This window comes from Miscanthus floridulus, chromosome 2 (assembly GCF_019320115.1).
Source record: "Miscanthus floridulus cultivar M001 chromosome 2, ASM1932011v1, whole genome shotgun sequence".
Classification (NCBI taxonomy): domain Eukaryota; kingdom Viridiplantae; phylum Streptophyta; class Magnoliopsida; order Poales; family Poaceae; genus Miscanthus; species Miscanthus floridulus.
The window spans coordinates 34826223-34846282 of NC_089581.1; the positions used below are offsets into that span (position 1 = coordinate 34826223).

The following is a 20060-nucleotide window of genomic DNA, read 5'->3' on the forward strand; positions in this document are numbered from 1 at the left end:
TACTATTCTTTTTAATTAGATCATACGTTGAAGCGATTATCAACACATTGCGCTTTTTTTTTTTTTTTTTTTGCAGATTTTGACTGCAACTGATATAGTATCAGAGTATTTTCAAACTGTTCTTTGACAAATGGTTTCTATTAATTCATACAAGCAAATTGTTAGAAAACTTACCTCCCCTGTCGGGGATGGCTGTTCCCCTCCACTAACCACTTCCAATCAGGGGCGGAGCCCAGTGCAGCAAAAAACTGAAGGCCCAGTAAGCAACCAGTATAATGACTACTAGCTAACTAGACCACGAAGCAACCAGTAATACTCCTTGCTTTTAAAACAAGCTAGCATAGCAGCCCAATAAGTAAATCGTACATGGAGTCCCCTACGGAGCTCTCCTACGGTCTACGGCCCTCGTTAGCTGGCTAGTGGCCGCTAACGTTCTAGGCATTATCCATTTTTTATTTCTTAAAAAAAACTGTAGCATTAGTGTAATTACAATTAGCATCGGACAAATTAGCCCCCCCTATATTTTAGTTCACCCTCCGCAGCTGCTTCCAATCCTCCAGGATCCCATCTTTCAGCTTGAATAAGTTCACCTCCTCTAACCACTTCCAAGATCCCATCTTTCAACTTGAATAAGGCAAGTTCTTTAGCGATTGCCTCAATTTTAACTCAACTTCATAACTCCCAACTTGCATAAAAAATCTTCAACTGAGATCCAAAACTTTCGATTACAACGTTTTCCTTTCAACTCAAATTTGAAAACTTTAGACACAAAATGCTGAATCATGTCTCATAATACAACTCAATCTAAACTTTTGCTAAAAAAGATCCAAGTTTCAAATCGGCTTCTAGAACTCACTCTAGATAATAGCAGCTACAACCATAGCTAAAAGCGGTGAGGTCTTCCAGCGGCTCAAGCATCCAACATACTCTTGCAAGGCATAGTGTTTCAACAAGAACATAATAACACAAGCATCTCTGCATTGCGGATCGTGAATAGCCTTTGGGTTGATGGCTCTATGATGGGTGAAGGTTAGGTATGCTTGAGGGCAAAGAAGAGAAATAAGACGTGTGAGGAAATAAAAGTGCCTCAGGAGAAGAAAGAGAAGTTGTTGCCAACCCTAACCTTCCATACCTACTGAATGTGGGCGCGTTCACATTTTAGGTTTCCTAAGTGTATAATAAAAATAAAAAATATAGGTCATAACCAAATATTTGCTAATTTTGGTGCACCAAACAATATACATGAATTTCTTCAAGGGCGAATCCACCCCCTCCCTCTTGCAGGCAATGGATCCCCTTAACACCCGCCCCCAAACAATTTTAGACATAGATAAAGAAGAGGAAGGAGAAGAAATAGAGGTATAGGAATAGAGAGGAGAAACAAGTAGCGAGGCCCCTATCGGATAGTCCTAAGTCCGCCATTGGAACTTCTTTTGTAGGTGACCTTAGAGCATCCCCAATAGATCTCCTATCCACCGTATCTCAAAAGAGCATATAGGGTATATTATGTCCACCATCTTTTTTATTCTTTGTCGCCTCCTTCAAGCATATTACTAATCCCACCTCTCTCCTAAAATTCGCTTGACATATGGGGTCCACCTGTCAGTCGCTGAATTCTTTTTTATTTTTTCATTTTTAATACCTAGCTCTTTCCTCTCTCTCATTTCCACATCGCTCCATCTCTCTCTTCTTCTCTAGTCGATATTACTCCATCTCTCTCTTCTTGGTGTCACCATCGGCACAACTCTGCCCTTACACCCTACCATTATCACCCCTCTATGGTGGCACAAAGGAGCTTGGCCCCAACAATGAGGAGCATCCTAGAGCTTGATCCGATCGGCTTAGCCATGGATTCAGTCACGACCATCATGGATCTACTCAGCCCCAAGTTGGAGGTGGATGAGATCTAGAAGGTAAGAGGGAGTGGCTCCTAGTAGAGAAAGATGTAGTGACGGAGGAAGAGGAGTGCCAAAACGGAGGAAGGAAGGAAGGCAGGGTGCGTGCTCAGAAAAAGTCCTCACCAAAAAATGTTGTATTGAAGAGGGAGGGGCTCTCCTTTCTTTAGGGAAGAGGATGATCTTTTCAGGACATCTAAAAATTTAGTAACAGGAAATTATATAGGAGATCCATTGGAGCACCTACCACTCCTATGTTGCAAGTAGGAGATCCGTTCAGGCGTGTTTGCGGTCTTCATGGGACCTATATGACAAATGCAAGCACGAATTAATTACACCTATGGATATCACACCACCTAAGACGGAACATAGCATCTAAGGATAGAGAATTTATAAAGCTAACAAAAAATTATTTGGCATTTTTATGATTTTTGAAGTTTTTGCAGCAAAAGAAAAAAAAAGGAAAAACAAATTTCCTTCGAGACCCCACGAAAAGGCCCAGGTAAGTGGCACCGGCCCTACGCGGCTAAGGCCCAAGAGTGGCGCTACGGCAGGCCCAGGCTAGGGTGCCGGGAGAGGCTGGGTCGGGACGCGAGCCCAAACGCCACGCGGCTCTAAGGTCGAACAGGCCAAAAGCCGGCCAGGCCTAGCCCCCGATGCTTTTGCGAAAAAGACCCCGAGAAAGATAAACTGATTCGTCTCAAAGATTAAAACTCTTCTCTTACACAATTGCATCAACCCCCCCCCCCCCCCCCCCACCCCCCACACACACACACACACCCCCACACCAACTCTTGATTGGTCCTGTTGCTCTAGGATTATATTAATTTATTTGTATCTATATATGCTTAATCATGTGTCTCATATATTTTTTTAAAGGACATACTCCTTCATAATCCAGCGAGAAATACTCCTCCAGAATCATCTTCAGAATCCAGCGATTGTCTGAATTCACGTGCAATGCTATAAGTACAATAACCCGAGTGCTCGTTTTTCTTTCTTTTCTGAATTGAGCCATTCGATAACGATATTCATGTTCATCGTGCGACTTGGCAGGGGAAAAAAAAGAATAAATGGAACCCGGATAGTCGGATGGCAGATCGCGATCAAGTCGTAGAAAGCGTACTATTTGACTGTAAATGTATAAGAGTTAGAGATCGCTCCTTAACTCTGATCATAATGTAAAGAGTGAGATCGCTCCTTAACTCTGATCGTGAAGTGACAAATCAAGGCCTTGCCCATATAAATAATATTCCGCCAAGTAGCCCATTTAGCCAGTCAAGAAATTAACCATTCGGCTCATTAGGCCCGTGTACCACAGTCCACAGCTGCTCATTAGCCAGCCGAGAAATGAATCATAGTATATGGGACAATTCTTCGTAGCAGGAAATCACCATGGCTGTCTACATATGTACAAAATGGGCAGCACAAAAGAATCCCCATACAAAATAGGCAGCACAAAAGAAACCCCAGTGCCTGGACATGTCAGTGCTGGTTCCTCTAATCGATGGAAGTCCTTTGTACCAACATGGTCCTTTTTCATGGCCTCAGCTGCCTCCCTGCGAAATATGGAAGAACATTAAACAGCTCCATAAAAGCCGGCATAAGAAACAACTTTTCTCCCTCAATAAAATCTTTCTTTAAAATGTATATATCCTTTTATTCTGGCAGAACTGTCATAAGTTTATGATTATCAAGGGCAGTTTATCCCAAAAATGGAGTTCACCAAACCTTGTGATTATTATGAGAATATATCTAAACGGTTACTATATCCATTGCACATGATACAAATGGCTTACTGTCGTGCCAAAGAAACCAGAGAAGAGATCCACACACACACACACACACACACACAAACACACACACACACACACACACACACACACACACACACAAAAGAAGTTTAGTGGTCAATAGAAGGTTACCAGAACATTCTCTCCATCACAGCATTTGAAGGGTCTAGCTTGAACCCAGCCATGAACACATTACATGCTTCTTTGTACTCCTGGGATGAAGATTTTGAAGGCAGAATGCCAATCTGACTTAGATTATGTTTACACAGGGATTACAAATATATAGAGCCTTAGCCTGGGAAGGCCAGGGGCTAAGCCCACATAGGGTGGCGCATAGCAGAGTAATTATGAGTAACTAACACAATAACCAAGGAGACACTATGGTAATCTAACACCCCCCCGCAATCGGAACGTCGCTAGAGCGGACATTCAGACTGGAACGAAATTCTTGAAACACAGAAGAAGGAAGACCCTTGATGAAGACATCAGCGAACTGGGAGGTGGTGGGCACATGAAGCACACGGACAGCACCAATGGCAACGCGTTCTCGGACGAAATGGAGGTTGATTTCCACATGCTTGGTGCGCTGATGTTGTACAGGGTTGGTGGAGAGGTAGACGGTGCTGACGTTGTCGCAGTAGACGATGCATGCGGAGTCGAGTGGGTGGTGTAGTTCCTGGAGAAGCTGCCGCAACCAGGAAGCTTCAGCGACGCCGTTGGCGACAGCACGGTACTCTGCCTCAGCGCTAGAGCGAGAGACAGTGGGCTGTCGTTTAGAAGACCAGGAGACAAGGCTGCCACCTAGGAATACAGCATAACCAGAGGTGGATCGGCGAGTGTCCGGGCAGCCAGCCCAGTCAGCATCAGTGTAGACGACGAGCTGTGTCGGAGAAGTCCGAGGAATAATGAGACCATGATCAAGAGTACCCTGGAGATAGCGGAGGATCCGTTTGGCAGCAACAAAGTGAACCTCCCGAGGATCGTGCATGTGAAGGCAAACTTGCTGGACGGCATAAGCAATGTTGGGCCGGGTGAAGGTCAAGTACTGAAGAGCTCCCACAAGGCTACGGTAGGCTGTGGGATCAGCAACAGGAGGGCCATCATCAGCAGAAGCCTTGGCGCAGGTATCAACAGGGGTGGAGCATGGTTTGCAGTCACTCATGCCATGGCGAGCCAGGATGTCTAGAGCATATTGGTGCTGGGAGAGAAATAAAGTGTCAACCCGTCGTTGGACTGCCATGCCAAGGAAGTGGTGAAGTGGGCCAAGATCCTTCATGGCGAATTCCTTCATCAGAGCATCAATGACCCGGCGAAGGAGCTGCTGGGAGGAGGCAGTGAGCACAATGTCGTCCACATAGAGCAGCAAATAAATGGTCTCTGTACCGCGACGGTAAACAAAGAGAGATGTATCTGATCTTGCTTCAGTGAAACCCAGGGAGAGCAGGAATGAAGCAAAACGGTTGTACCATGCACGGGGGGCTTGCTTCAAGCCATAGAGAGATTTGTTGAGCCTGCAGACGTGCTGAGGAAGAGCTGAGTTGGCGAACCCTGTTGGCTGAGAGCAGTACACTGTTTCTGAAAGAGTCCCATGGAGAAAAGCATTTTTGACGTCTAGTTGATGAATTGGCCAGTCCCGGGAATGAGCCAAAGTGAGGACTGTGCGAACAGTTGCAGGTTTGACAACGAGGCTGAATGTTTCATCATAGTCAATACCGGGACGCTGTGTAAAGCCGCGAAGAACCCAACGAGTCTTGTATCTGTCCAGCGAGCCATCAGCGTGAAATTTATGTTTGAAAATCCACTTGCCTGTGACCACGTTGGCCTTGTCGGGGCGAGGAACAAGGTTCCAAGTGTGATTTTCCATGAGAGCAGCATATTCATCTTCCATGGCGCGACGCCAGTGAGGATCAGCAAGGGCGTCGCGGCAAGACCGGGGAATCGGGGACAGAGCCTCGGCGTGGAGATGGAGGCGCGGCTGTATGTATCCAGACTTCCCACGGGTCATCATGCCATGAGTATTGTCGACCGGTGGGATGGGGACAGCACCAACAGGACGTGGAGGATCAGCTTTGATGAACCGTGGTGGAGATGGGATGATGTTGGAGCGGCGAGGAGGAGCGGCAGCTGGTGGTGGTGTCGGCGGTGAAGGAGGAGCAGCTGGTGAAGGGCGCCGGGAGTAGACGTTGTTGAAACGGGAAGCAGGTGGGGCCACAGGGGGCGCCGGGGCTGCTGCCAGAGGTGGCACAGGGGGTGCTGCTGGGGCCGGGGCAGCTGCCAGAGGCAGCACAGGGGGTGCTGCTGGGGCCGACGGGAGCACCTGGGAGGGCGCTGAAGGCACCGTTCGTGGCTGTTGTGCCACGGGCGGTGCGTGCCGAGGCGCGGAGAAGCCTGTTGGAGGAGGCCGGGACGCTGGCCCAGCCGGGCTGAGGGGCCAGAGCACCGACGAGGTGTCGTCAGGCAACTCGGACGCAGCCTGCGGCACGGTCTGCAGAGGGGCGTCGAGAGGCCGCACATATGTACCTGCAGAAGGTGAAAGAGCTGGTAGAGGCTCATCATTAGTTAGAAAATCAAGCTCTTCGGGAGGTGAGGTCTGGTGTCCAGAGAAAGGAAAAGTCGTCTCGTCGAAGATGACATGACGAGAGATGATGACACGGTTGGAGGTGAGAGGTCGAGACACCGGTAGCCTTTGTGATCGAGGGAGTAGCCGATGAAGACACACAAAGTGGAGCGTGGGGCAAGTTTGTGGGGGTGGTGGCAGTGAGGTTGGGATAGCAGGTGCACCCAAAAACTCGAAGTTCATGGTAGGAGGGTGGAGTACCATGGAGTGCGAAGAAGCGAGTAGTCATGTTGAGGGTCTTGGTGGGAAGACGGTTAAGAACATATGTGGCAGTGGAAAGGGCGTCGGCCCAGTAGGAGGGGGGCATGGACGCTTGGAAGAGTAGCGTGCGGATGACATTGTTAGTGGTGCGGAGGGTGCGCTCAGCTTTGCCATTTTGCTGAGAGGTGTAGGGACATGACATGCGAAGAGAGACACCGTGAGAGAGGAAGAAGATGCGGGAGACAGAATTGTCAAACTCGCGACCGTTGTCACATTGGACAGATTTGATGGGGCACCCAAATTGAGTACGAACATACGTGAAGAAACTAGAAAGAGCGGAAAAGGTGTCAGACTTAAGGCGAAGTGGAAAGGTCCATAGAAAATGAGAAAAATCATCAAGGATAACTAAATAATATTTGAATCCAGATACACTGAGAACAGACGATGTTGATAAATCACAATGTATCAGATCAAATGGTTTGGAAGCCCTCGACGAAGAACTAGTAAACGGAAGACGCACATGACGTCCTAGCTGACAGGCATGGCATAAATGGTCATCAGCAGGCTGACTGCAGGCGATCGAAGAAGAGTGAGTGAGGCGTTGAAGAGCTTCCTTGCCGGGGTGACCAAGACGGCGGTGCCAGATGGACGATGAAGGAGTGGCGACAAGAGTGCAGGGAGCAGAAGGCGTCGATGGTAGCTGCAAGGTGTAGAGGGGCCCCGAGCTGTTACATCGAAGGAGGACGTTCCTGGTACGAAGATCCTTCACAGAAATGCCAGAAGGGTCAAACTCAATAGAAACATGATGATCAGTAGTGAATTGGCGAACTGATAAAAGGTTTTTAATAATGCCAGGAGCAAGAACATTGTTAAGGCGAAAAGGACCGGGAATGATCGAGTAGCCAGTGCCAACAACAGGGAGAGTGGCACCATTACCCACCACGATGGAGGAGGGAAAGGGGGGAGAGGATGTGCGGGTAACAATACCAGGGTTGGAGGCGATGTGGGAGGAGGCGCCGGAGTCGAAAACCCAGTCCGTGCTGTTCGGCGGAGTGGGTGGAGTGAGCGAGACGGTGCTGAAAGCCTGGGCGAGGGAATGAGGATCCCAGGGAGACCACGCTGGAGGTGGCGCATGAGTAGGTAGCAGCGCCGGTGAGTAGAGGCCCAGCCCTGGTGGAGGTGCCAGGTAGCCAGGGGAAGGCACGCCAGCCATCATGGCGTGCTGCTGAGGAGGAGGGACGCCGGCGCGTGCTGGTGGAGTGCGAGGACCGCCAGGCGTGGGGCCGGGCCACATGTGAATGGATCCAGACCACGGGTTGTAGAGGGACGGCCACTGGGGGCCGCCTTGGTTGCCCTGGTTGCGCTCGCCGCGGCGACGCCGGCCACGGCCACTGCCTGAAGAGCCCCTACCGGTAGGGAGCACGCCCTGAGGATGAGGGGGGCGCGGAGAGGCAAAACTGGGTGCCGGCGCAGTGGAGGGCGGCCTGCTTGATGGGAGGCGAAAAGGGCAGAAGGAGCCGCTGAGGGCTGCACCATGTTGAGCTCGGCGAGACGAAGATCAGTGCGGACGTCCGCAAACGGAGGGAACGGCTTCTGCCGAGTGATGAGTTGAGCCATGAACTGGAACCGCTCATTGAGGCCCCGCAGGACGTTCAGCACCAGTGTGCGGTCGTTGAGGGGTTCACCAAGATCAGCGAGGGCGTCAGCCATGCCCTTCATCTTGCGGCAGTAGTCATCAACGGAGAGATCGCCTTGAGAGAGGTTGCGGAATTTAGTATCAAGGAGCAAAGCCCGGGACTCACGGTTCCCCAGGAATTGCTACTCAACCCCGAGCCAAGCCACCCGAGCAGTGACACCGTCGTGCTCGTGGATGATGTCGGTGGAGATGCTGTTGAAGATCCAGGAGACGACCACGCAGTCCATGCGGTACCAGACCGGATCGGTGGGGCGGGAATCGTCGCTGAGGACATGGTCCTTCAGAGAGTACCGACCAAGAGCAAGGAGAAGGTAGCCGCGCCACTTGGAGTAGTGGGGGGACTTGAGGTCGAGGACGATGGGGACCAGATACTTGATGTTCTGGACGGCGCAGGCCTGGCTGTGCAGGTGCGCAATAGCAGCAGCCTCAGAGGAGACAGAGTGCTCGTCGTCGTCGTGGGCTTCATCGTCGTGGATGGCCTCCAGACGAAGTCGCTCCCGGATGGCAGCCGCTTGCGCCTCCAGGGCGTCGGCCTGTGCGCGCTCCTTGGACAGGGCGTCGACAGCAGCATGGACACGCTCCTGGGCGGCGGCGGCGGACTTGAGAAGGTCCGCCTCCTTCTGGAGCTGGACGGCGCGCTCGGTGTTGGCCGCTCGAGTGGCGGTGGCTTCTTCCTCGAGCCGCAGGGCGGCCGCGGTGGCATCGTCGCGCAGCAGGGCCGCGTTGGCGGCAGCCGAGGCGCCGGTGCTGGAATCGCCGGTGAGAGGAGGCGGTGCGGCGGCTGAAGCGGCCATGGGCGCGAGCGGAAGCAGAGGAGAGGAAGGGGCGGAAGCAGCGTGCGGAAGCAGAGGAGAGGTGGGCGGGAGAGGAAGGGTCGGCACAGGACCCGAATTAGGCGTCTGATACCATGAAGGCAGAATGCCAATCTGACTTAGATTATGTTTACACAGGGATTACAAATATATAGAGCCTTAGCCTGGGAAGGCCAGGGGCTAAGCCCACATAGGGTGGCGCATAGCAGAGTAATTAGGAGTAACTAACACAATAACCAAGGAGACACTATGGTAATCTAACAGATTTGAGCTGATAAATATACCACTAGGTGACATAAAACGGTATACAGGAGGAATTATGCCCTTTCGATCTAACCTTGAGTGACATGAGGGCAGTTCCTTTCCTGTAGTAACCTTTTATCCATTCAGGTCGCATCTTGATGCAAGTTTTGGCATCGGACAGAGCCTCTGTTGCTTCGCCAATTTGAAGAAGGCACAAGCTCCTGTTTGAATACAGTGTTGCATCAGCTGGGTCTAGCTCAATTGCCTGCATCAGAACACATACGAACTCAGTGCTTTTTAGAACAACAAAAAAAAAAAACATACAAACTCAGTGAGCAACATAATCCAACAACTTTTGACAACAGCAGACAATCATCAACCACTCATTTAGAAGCCGCTCATGCAACAACGTTTAAGTCAATCCTTCCGCCCATATTATTTAGTCTAGTCATTGGAGGAAATGCGCCTTGAACACATTACATATACTAGCTGAGCTTTGTCCCTAATCGTGACTAGTTATTCGTTTCGATCAATTGTCCCCCCAACCGGCAATGCCTCAGCTTCTCAAAATCTAGGAAGTAAGTTCTCTGAAAAAAAAAAGTAATCATTATGAAAAGATACTAGCGCTACTAATAAGGAAAGCTACTTTTTCTAATAAAGGAATAAAGCGGAAAACTAAAGAAAGAGATCAGAAGTGGGTCCCGCAAGTAGTTTGTCTTGTTTCAGTCCGTACAAGAAGAGACTTTAAGGGTTGCCCAAGAAGGGACGGGCCTATCTGCGGGAGGGGCAGGATTTCGGTGCCATCAGCATGGGTCCGGCTATCGAAAGTGTATGACTATAATCAATGCCATAATGGTATATTGATGTCTGATGAAGGTTCTAGATTGCAACCTGAAAACAAAGGTTTGAATTCAGGTCTTTCAAACACCAGCAGGTGTAAACAAAGTATACACCCCTCTACTAATGCAGAGTGTTAATGCAAGCATAGGTTAAGTCAAGCATCAGAAGAGCATAATAACATAAAGTTCCTCCTAGTATCACCACCAACCTTGCCATAGAGCTTTGATGCGGTAAGGTAATCCTTTCTCCCAACAGCCTTGTCACCATTTAATTTCAGCTCATCTTTCATGCTTTTATCATATTGCTCAGCCTAAATTATGAAGACAAATCAAGCTTCAGATGAGCATAATAAAAACAAAATGTAAATCATATCACTGACCTCCCCATATAGCTTTGATGTGGCAGGATAGTTCTTTCTCCCAACAGCCTTGTCACCATCTAATTTCAGCTTAACTTTTGAGCTTTCATCATATGGCCCAACCTAAACCATGAAATATATAATGCTTGCCAAAGACATAAGTTCAATGAGGTGACATCACACTAACATATGCAAGGATTTCAGAAATAACCAAGTTGCATACAGTTAAAACAAACCTATCACTTTAAAAAAAATGTAAGTGCAATAACGAAAAAAACATGGTGTAAACTAAGATTTCAACCTAGCCTTGTTTTGCAAGCAAATGCCACCATGGTGACATAGTACAGTATTCACCTCATTTCAATCCACTTCACCGGAAGATTATAATAGTATGGTATTGGTCTGTTAATACCCGGCAGAGAATTGTGGTTTGGTCACGAAAGAAGAACAGGGGTGAAAAAGACAAAAACAATGGAAGAGAGCACATTGAATAGCAGAAGTAGAGAAACAGAAGTTCTGGGCAGGAAAAAGGATACAAAGGTAAGAGTACCTACATAGAGTCAGCAAATCCTTCTTATATGATGAGAGTTCTTAACATGGTTCCAAACCTACCATACTAGAAGGTGTAACCTACCTCATGTATAAAACCACCCAAACAAAACCAGACTCCACAATAAAACCAACATAAGACCGTAATCAACAAATGGACCTCTAGTTGAGTTGAGTTGGTTAGGAGGCTCTAGTAGCACTTCTCATGTCCTGAGTTCGACTCCCCGTGGGAGCGAATTTCATGCTAGGGTTAAAAAAATTCCACGCCAAAGCATAGGTCTAAGGTTTGGCCCAGGTCATGGTCGTTCTCACATGAGCTATAGTGTCGTTGTGTATGGGTGGGGTAGGGGCTCGGGGGTTTTCTCGACCCGCGTGAGGTCTTCTTAGCAAAATGCCCATGAGCTATAGTTTTTCTTATAAGATTGTAAACATAAAAAAAAACATAGAAACGTAGACTACTGACTAGGATCGTAGAATCAGATCACTTAGTTAAGATTGTAAAGGCGTAAAATCGTATAGTAATATCATAGATTTTAACAACTATGGTGTGTGGGTGCTCTGGCCTTTTGTAGATGTGCCCAGACTATCTTGCAAATGAGGGATAAAGTACAAACACATACAGTTCATACCTTGGGCTTTGAATGTTTCAAATGTTTTGACGATTTCACATGAGAAATAATTCCATCAACAGTCCTTGTTGACACAGTTTGAATGGGAGAAGTGAAAGGAAATAGCATTTCCACATGCTTTCTTCTTCCACAGCTTGCGGCAGTTTCTATTGGCATAGCACCACACTGTCAGGCAACACAAGAAGAGGAACCTTATTAGAAGTACTACGTCAGGTGATTCAAAAAAGATGACGGACATCATACAGACATAGATGTAACAACTGAAAAGGCTGATACGGATCTCTCAAGACTCATCTGTACTCAGCACCAATGTTTACAAGTCGTCCGATTAATCGCGATTAATCGCGATTAATCGTCCTAGTCGGTCCCTGGTGCTCGATTAGGAGGTTCGACTCGATTAGCTCGACCAGAAAGCTGATCGTCCGACTAATCGACGACTAATCACGATTAGTCGTCCGACTAGGCTATGGACGACCAGGGTGACTGCTCTGTTTTTTTTGGGCGGCCGAAAAAAAACACGCGCGGGCGGAAAAAACGCGAGCCTGCCGATTTTTGGCGGCCGAAGAGCAGGCAGGCGGGCCGCAGTCCGCGAAAAGCACGAAGGAAGAGCGTGCGGGAAGGATAAGAGGGAGAGCGCGTGCAGATACTCGAGAAGACGCACAGAGGAAAAGTACCACTGGCGGACCCAGCTCAAGAAAGGAGGTAGGGCGAGCCGCGGCCTGAGGGGCACGCCGCAGGCGCGCCGCGAGTGCCGCCCATGGCTGCTGTCTGCTGCCGCCGTCCGCGGTGCAGCACAGCTACCCGCCGCCCGCTGGGATCTGGGAGGACCAGAGGAGAGCCGCCAGCCGCCACCCCGCCGGCCACCGGCCGCCGGGATCTGGGAGGACCGGAGGAGAGCCACCACCCGCCGCAGCCCGCACGCCGGCCTCCGCCGGTCTCCCTCCTCCCTGCCAGTCTCCCTCCCCACCGGGCAGCTGCACGCCTGTTCCCGCCGCCCGCTCCCCTCCCCGCCAGGCAGCTGCTCCCGCAGGTAAGCACGTCCCCTGCTCGGCTGCTACTGCAGGTCTGCCCTCCCTTGCTTACCTGCTCCTATCTCCTCTGCTCACTGCCTCCTCCCTCCTATCTTTGCTTTGTCTGCTCGACTAATCGGTCTGGTCGACGACTAATCACGATTAGTCGCCTGGTCGGTCCCATGGCGACTAGGTTTGACTGGACGACTTGAAAACATTGCTCAGCACACATAAACAGTAGAGAATGCAACAAATACAAAAAAAAATTAAATACACCAGCAGTCCATGAACTTGTCACGGTGTGCCACTTAGGTCCATGGACTCCGAAAATGCATTTATGTGTCTCTAAGCTTGTTAAATGATGCGTCCAAGTCCATAACGCTTTGGTGGTGCTTCCTTGCTGACGTGGCATGATAGCATGACATATGTTTTTTTATGAACATATGGGTTTCCAGAGTTTGTGGACCTAAGTGGCACAACATGACAAATCCATGTACCTCTGGTGTATTTAACTCAATACAAAACAATTACGCATTGCTATTGTGATGACCAAGAGCACTTCCTTTTTCTTGCAACAGACTTATATCTGAGACCAATTTCCTTAAGGACATCTGTAGTTGTACTGTCTTCGAGAAAGAAAAGAAGCAACGCTATTTATTTCCCTTTTTTCAACACTAAGCACTACTTAAGTGAGACAATTATATGTACTTAAGTAATATTCATGTCGACATTCTAGTTCTTCACGTAACTAGCTGGAAGTACCACAAATTCGAGACCACTTTCCTTCAATACATCTGCCCAAAATCTCAAGAGCACAGGTCTCAAGACAACAAGGCACAACCTCTGTCCTAGTTGTAGGATCCAAACTAAAGACTACATTTGACCATGGGATAGTAGCGGCAGTAGCAATAGGGAAGCTATCAACAGATGTGCCACATGGTAACAAACTGTTAGTCACTAACATGAAGGTTGTAGAATATCGATTGTATGGCTTAGGAAGAGGCATTATTGTAAAACAACAAAAAGATGCCTATGCAAGAATTTCCCAAGTATCCTAAATAAAACCAATGATTAACAAAATAAAAAATAGATCCTTCAGTAAAAGTGTGTGTGTATATATAGGTAAAAAAAATAACGGAAGGCATTGCATGATTAACAAAACTGCAAGCACCAAGAACAATGAGCAGGTAAAAAGAATACAAAATGTTGAAAAATACTCACACAACTATTTGGAATGTTAGCATTTGCACCAGCCTTCAACAAATACTTAATGCAGTCAGTCAAGCCATGAGTAGTTGCGACCACTAAGGGAGTGTCAGGATCAGTAGAATTCACATCAGCACCTGCCTGTAGATATGAATTACATAGAATTAAAAGTTGTAGCAAGTTATCAAAAAAAGTTAATACCATACTCATTCTATGAGATTAGACTTTCAATATATTTTTATTCTCAAACCCGGAGAAAAGATGTGTGCCGTTGTATTAAAAGGTACAAATGGTCCGGTTATATGCTGATTCCACGGCTTACATTAGTTTTGAATGAGTATGGTTTAATACAATGACATGAAGTGAAGGTGAAATAGTAACTGACCTCAACAAGTACCTTCACACACTTCAAAGAAATACATTCCTCAAGTCCTTCCGTAGTAGCATGAAGTGTCGCAACCAATGGTGTACCTAAAACTTCTGAAACCATGTTCGGCTACAATTTTTTTGAAAAAGAAAATATCACCTCTAGTGAAAAATGTATTATGATCTATGCAATACATAAAATGCTGGACCAGAAATATGGAGCCAAAATATTTTGGAGTACAGAATACATCAAGATGCAAATGCAGAGGTCATCTTATTCAAAACCTCAAGCAAACATATAGAAACTCAACATACCCCCTATTGTTATAAATAACCTTGCCTTTGCTTGCAGTCAGCATAAAATACTGCAGGATCATGACAATTTGTAACATGCTTTTCTTAGGAATCGCTAAGCGTTAATAGTAACAACAGCCTTAAAAAAAAAAGCGACAATGAAACAGATATCTGTATTGAGTGGCAAACATAACCAGAAATCAGAGAGGGTACAGCAAGAATTTTTCCCCATGTCCATGCTTAAAAGTGAGAAGGAACTAAAGATGAAAAACAAGGCACTATCCATAACCTCATGCTATACCGTAAAGATTGAGCAATCGCAAATATAAGGAAATAAGAAGATGCAACTGTAGAAAACAACAGGTCTAGATGAAATGTTTGTTCCAGCTGACAACTCTCTACATGATTTTGAGCTGATAGTAACTCGGAGTACAGATGAATATCAAGAGTTAAAGACTTAAAAAGTTGAGACAAGGTCACAGTGGAAGTGTACTCCAACAAACTACATGCATTAGCATTATTTACCAAGGTAGCATACAAAACACAAGTTAAGAAGACTGGAGTTTGCTAATTACATCTGCATGGTGCTCCAATAAAATTTTCATGACACTGGCCTTCCCGTAGACAGCAGCAATATGTAGTGGCGTCGCATGAAAATAAGTTAGATCAACACTGGCTCCTCTAGATAGTAACAGCTCTGTTACTTTGTCATGCCCTATAGAAAAAGCACAAAAATCCAAGTTACAAACTTTTACTCTCCTAAATACCATGAGCATAAGAATTCTTACACAAATTGACTAAACAACGAGGATATAATCTTAGAATGTATGGTTTCATCATACATTCTGAACATATAATTTAAGTAAAACTCATCTGGAAGAACCTAACCATATGTTCTATATGATCTCAAATACAAGTCATGCGACTGCTAGTTCTCAAACTTGCAACAAAAAAAAGGTATCTGAAACTGAAGGAAAAGTAGTGATGTCCTCAACATCATCTCACCCAGGGGTCAAAAGGTAAAGAGCACACTTATTATATTATTGGACAGTACTAAAGGACAGAAAATAGGGAAAGCATACAAAAGATCAACAATTAATCTTTTCAAAGCTTGTAAGAAAGCTCAAAGAACAAGAAAATCACATCTCACTAAGGGCAGGAAATGAGCAGCACCAGAAATGCTAACTATCCCAGCACAATAATCTGTTGTACTATATCTATTCCTTTTATACAACAGCAAATCTGCAGATAGAAAGTTCAGAAAATTTAGAGGGAACACCATATTTTGCAGCACAGTGAAGAGGAACTTCGCCAAGTTCGTCTTGCAGATTTGGATCAGCCCCGTTGTCCAGAAGGTATCTCACAGTGTCCAGTCTCCCATCCAATGCAGCAGAAGACAAAGCTGTCAAACCTGCCATATAAGATTGAAACAGAGTCACTGGCTGTAAATGTAATCATCAGTACAATTACAAATCTACCAAGTCGGCATATCCCAACTATAGAGCACGTGATGTACAAAGGATACTTGCACAGGGTAATAAACACATAGTCATCTAGCTGCAAATATGATGTTTAGTGAAAAGCCAAGTTAGCTAGAAGCCAACAAAGCAGAGTTCATAAATACCCTTGACAATTGGCAACAAAGGATGCAAAATATCAATGATAGCAAGCCACGTCAACCAGTAGTCCACGGATTTAATGGCACGAATTTAATGAACCTAGCATTTCAGAGTTAATGGATCTCTAATAATGGAACAAGTAGATAATTATGATGAACTTGCAAAATCAGAGGCTCATCGATGCATCAGAGGAGCAAAATCTTAACGCAGAGAAAGGAAGCGCGCACATACCAAACCCGGCGCTTCCGTGGTTGACGTCGAAGCCGAGGTCCTCCACCAGGTACCTGACGACGTCCAGCCTCCCCATGCGCGCCGCCACCTGGAGCGGGCCCAGGCCGTCAAAGCACACGTCCGCCAGCAGCGCTTTCTCTTCCGCGTCCTTGCCGCTCGCCATCTCTTCAATCCGATCACAAAATGAATCCGTGAACAGCAGTTAGACCAAACAAATACTAGTATACTAGTACTATACAGTAGCCGCGCTCCCCGCGAAGCAAGGCCAAAGCGGAACCCCTTCCAAAACCCCAGCGCAAAATGCAAGGCGAAACAAGCGTGGCCGGGGGACAGCGGCCGACGCATCGGCGGCGCGCAACGGAGATCGATTCCAGGTCGGGATGTCGGCGATCGGCTTACCCCTGAGGCGGGGGAGGTCGCCCTCGAACGCGGCTTCGAAGAAGTCCATGTCCGGCCCGGTGGTGCCGTACGGAAGGTTGCGGTTCAGGCAGAGAATGGTTCTCATCTTGAAATCGAAGGGTGCCTCCATGGCCGCCGCCGGCGACGACGGTCGGGGTTCGTATAGGTCGCTAGGGTTCCCGCCTCGCCTCCGCCTCCGCGGGCCGCGGCGGGGGGTTTGGGATGGTTGCGTGCGGGTTTACGGAGAGCTGGTTTGAGAGGAAGAAGTGCGGACGTGAAGTAGTGTAGTGGAATGCGCACGCGCACCCGGCACCCGCAGCTATAGCTATAGCCTATAGGCGACTATGCAGCAGCGGCACACTGGGAAACCGTGTTGTGGATGGCATGTCGCATGTGTCCGTCTGTGGGACCCCCGTCCGTGTGTGTGAATCCAGCATATTTTTCTTTCGACCAAAGAAAAATTATACAGAAATGCTATACAACACATATGTGTTTTAGTGAAAAAAACATATGAATTTTTTTAGTGGAAAAAACATATGAATTCTTGGCTCTTGCACGCTCGAACGCGAAACTACAGAAGGCTGTACGCAAGAAGATGCCCGGTCGCACGCGTTGCATCTGTGCTTGCACGAGCACGCGCGAGTCACGACCCACCGCTCGGCTCCTCGCACGAAGACGCGTTGCCGAGTTGTTCCGGATCGGAGCGGGAGCACCGCTTCCTGTTCATGTTTTAGTGGAAAAAAACCGATTTGTTCTCTTGTCCTTGCATAGAAAAAAATTATTTTTTGTGATATGTGGATCTGTGATCTTATGATTTGTGGAGGTAGAAAAAAGCTGGAGGTAGCTGTTGGATTTTAATTCTATGGTGTAAAAAAATTCATGTGTTGAAACTGCATAAAACATATGGTTGTTGGGTAGACAGACTCAAATTATATAGATTACATAACTATTTAGAAACTGATTTTCATCTAAATTATACCCATACTGTGAATAGCTCCAGATCTCAAAACCAAACATATACGACACTTTGTGTCGGGTACCATAAAAAGAGGTCCCTTAAGCGAAAACCAAAAAAATCGCTTATACCCTATCAAAATCAAAGCTAAGACACAACTATTGGCTAATCCCTGGCCTTGTCCGAGGCTACCGACTCTCCGCCTCGCTCGAAGCCTCGCACGAAAGGCCTCGGACGGCCTACCGACTCTCCGTCTCGCTCGAGGCCTCGCACGAAAGGCCTCGGATGGCCTACCGACTCTCCGCCTCGCTCGAGGCCTCGCACAAAAGGCCTCAGTCAGGGAACCGATTCTCCGTCTCGCTCGAGGCCCCGCGCGTAAGGCCTCGGACGGGGCATCGATTCTTCGTCTCGCTCGAGGCCCCGCGCGTAAGGCCTCGGACGGGGCATCGATTCTCCGTCTCGCTCGAGGCCCCGCGCGTAAGGCCTCGAACGGGGCATCGATTCTCCGTCTCGCTCGAGGCCCCGCGCGTAAGGCCTCAGACGCGGTATCAATTCTCCGTCCCGCTCGAGGCTGGCTCGGCAACAGCCCCGTCGCCTCCGTCTCAACCGATTTCCCTAACAAAACGTCACGTCCAACTGACGCGACCAATCACTCCCGCGATGTCAGCCGGACGACGGCTCGACACAACGGAGTGACCGACGAGACGGGAAGTCGCATCAACACCAGGCCGTCTAGGACGGGATGGGGCAGGGGTTACCAACCGTTGTGCTCGGTACTGTGCCCACGACTGACGCCCGCACTGCACTATGCTACCTAAACCCCTGCTCCAGGAACAACGCGACGTGGGGAGTCAAGTTCGGGTTGCTGTAGCCTCGGAATCGGCGTACAGGACCAACTGCTCCCTCCAAGCTTCGGCAATCCACTTCAGGGTCTCAGCAGCCTTGGGATTTGTGCCTGCTGAGCCCCCACGATGGCTCAGCCTCGGCACCAACTGAGCCTCGGCTCTTCACACTGTCAACGCACAGTAACCGGCACGTTATCCGCTATGCCCTACGTCAAGCTATCACTGGAGCTCCCACGTCACACAGGATCGGGTGTGACCAGCGCATTGCACCAGTGCATTAAGGACAGGACCACTCCGTCAACCATGCCACCATAGTGACAGGCTACAGGGCTCAGACATGCCATCTCTGTTCGCACGACGCTACGTAGCAACCCCATGTATCACCCCTGTCCCCCCTTCAACTATAAAAGGGATAGACCGGAGCCATTTTTAGAGGGGATAGACGCAGGCAGGCACAGACTCACTCACTCGCGCAAGCGACACTCTGTAACACACACGCTTCCCCGTCGCCTGAGATCAACATCTCAAGCGACTCACACCGCTCCATGCAGAGACCTAGGACTAGCTCCCTCTCTCGCCCTGCTTGTAACCCCCTACTACAAGCACTTTGGTACAAGGAATACAAGATCAATCTCTTAGACTGGACGTAGGGCACCTATTGCCTGAACCAGTATAAACCTTATGTCTCTTTGCATCACCATCCGGAATTAGGAGCACGCAGTACATTTTCACTAGTTGGTTGAGGGCCCGCCGGTCCAAAACACCGATAGTTGGCGCACCATATAGGGGCTACTGCGTGTCATCTTCGTCATCCCGACAAGTTCCGGATGGCAGACCCCGTGCGACCACTGCGTCTCGGCACGATAATCTGGTTTGGGAGCCTAGAGTTCATGTCTCTAGGATATGAGTACGATATGGTACTCCTCTCACCCAAAGTCCCACCGACCGATGACGACGTCATGCCCCAGTAGCCTAGGCGCAGGCGACGCCCAGGCCGCCGCTCTTATCACGCTCGCTAAGTACGGTGCGGGTGGGACCACCCTGACCCCGTGCAAGCTTAGGGTGACGCGCCGCGCTCTACCGGTATCCCCTGCCCAGCTATTGGCATAAGGTCCCTGGTTGGGGACCTATCTAGCCTGAGCCTGGATAGGGGAAAGGCGCTGGTGGTGCACAGCGACGCCCCATCATCAAGCTCTGCCCTGCTACCTCCTGAGGAGTCGACTCTGGCGGAGCAAAGCCCGACGATGGCACCATCCCTGTACCCCTTCGGGTTAAGGAATGCCGCCGCCACCTATGCTTCCGCCTACGCTTCTGCTCACACAGAACCCTCAGGACGCCACCAATGCTTCGCCCTCGACCTCGATGCCATGACCTCGACCCACACCCATGCTGACTCCTTGGAGGAGGATGAGGCATGGGCCGGAGCAGACTTCTCTAGGCTCCATGACCCTGAAGCCATGTGTCGCTTCCTGGCCACGAGCAACTACTGCTTCAGCTACTCG

The 20060-nt window shown here is 48.7% G+C and overlaps 1 protein-coding gene across 2 annotated transcripts; it reads right to left on the minus strand.

The window, feature by feature from the left end:
• Positions 1-3164: 3164 nt before the first annotated feature.
• LOC136521762 (uncharacterized) lies at positions 3165-17026 on the minus strand. Of its 2 annotated transcripts, XM_066515539.1 has the most exons (12): positions 16759-17026; positions 16360-16524; positions 15789-15920; positions 15085-15224; positions 14235-14345; positions 13865-13990; positions 11634-11798; positions 10477-10578; positions 10306-10407; positions 9352-9522; positions 3821-3900; positions 3165-3454 (listed from the first exon to the last, which is right to left on the minus strand). In XM_066515539.1, exons 1-12 carry the CDS (start codon positions 16886-16888, stop codon positions 3286-3288), a joined length of 1593 nt encoding a protein of 530 aa, XP_066371636.1. In that variant the 5' UTR covers positions 16889-17026; the 3' UTR covers positions 3165-3285. The 2 variants fall into 2 exon arrangements, with proteins under 2 accessions (XP_066371636.1, XP_066371643.1); XM_066515546.1 differs by lacking the exon at positions 3821-3900 and having other exon boundaries at positions 3313-3454.
• Between the last annotated feature and the right edge of the window lie 3034 nt (positions 17027-20060).

Bases quoted from the DNA above. Each gene is read 5' to 3' on its own strand.
- LOC136521762 (XM_066515539.1), bottom strand. From the start codon at position 16,888: ATGGAGGCACCCTTCGATTTCAAGATGAGAACCATTCTCTGCCTGAAC. The intron at 10,408-10,476 runs GTCAGTGATATG...TTCATAATTTAG, and splicing joins CATCAAAGCTATATGGGGAG to GCTGAGCAATATGATAAAAG. The intron at 3,455-3,820 runs GTAACCTTCTAT...CATATTTCGCAG, and splicing joins GTGATGGAGAGAATGTTCTG to GGAGGCAGCTGAGGCCATGA.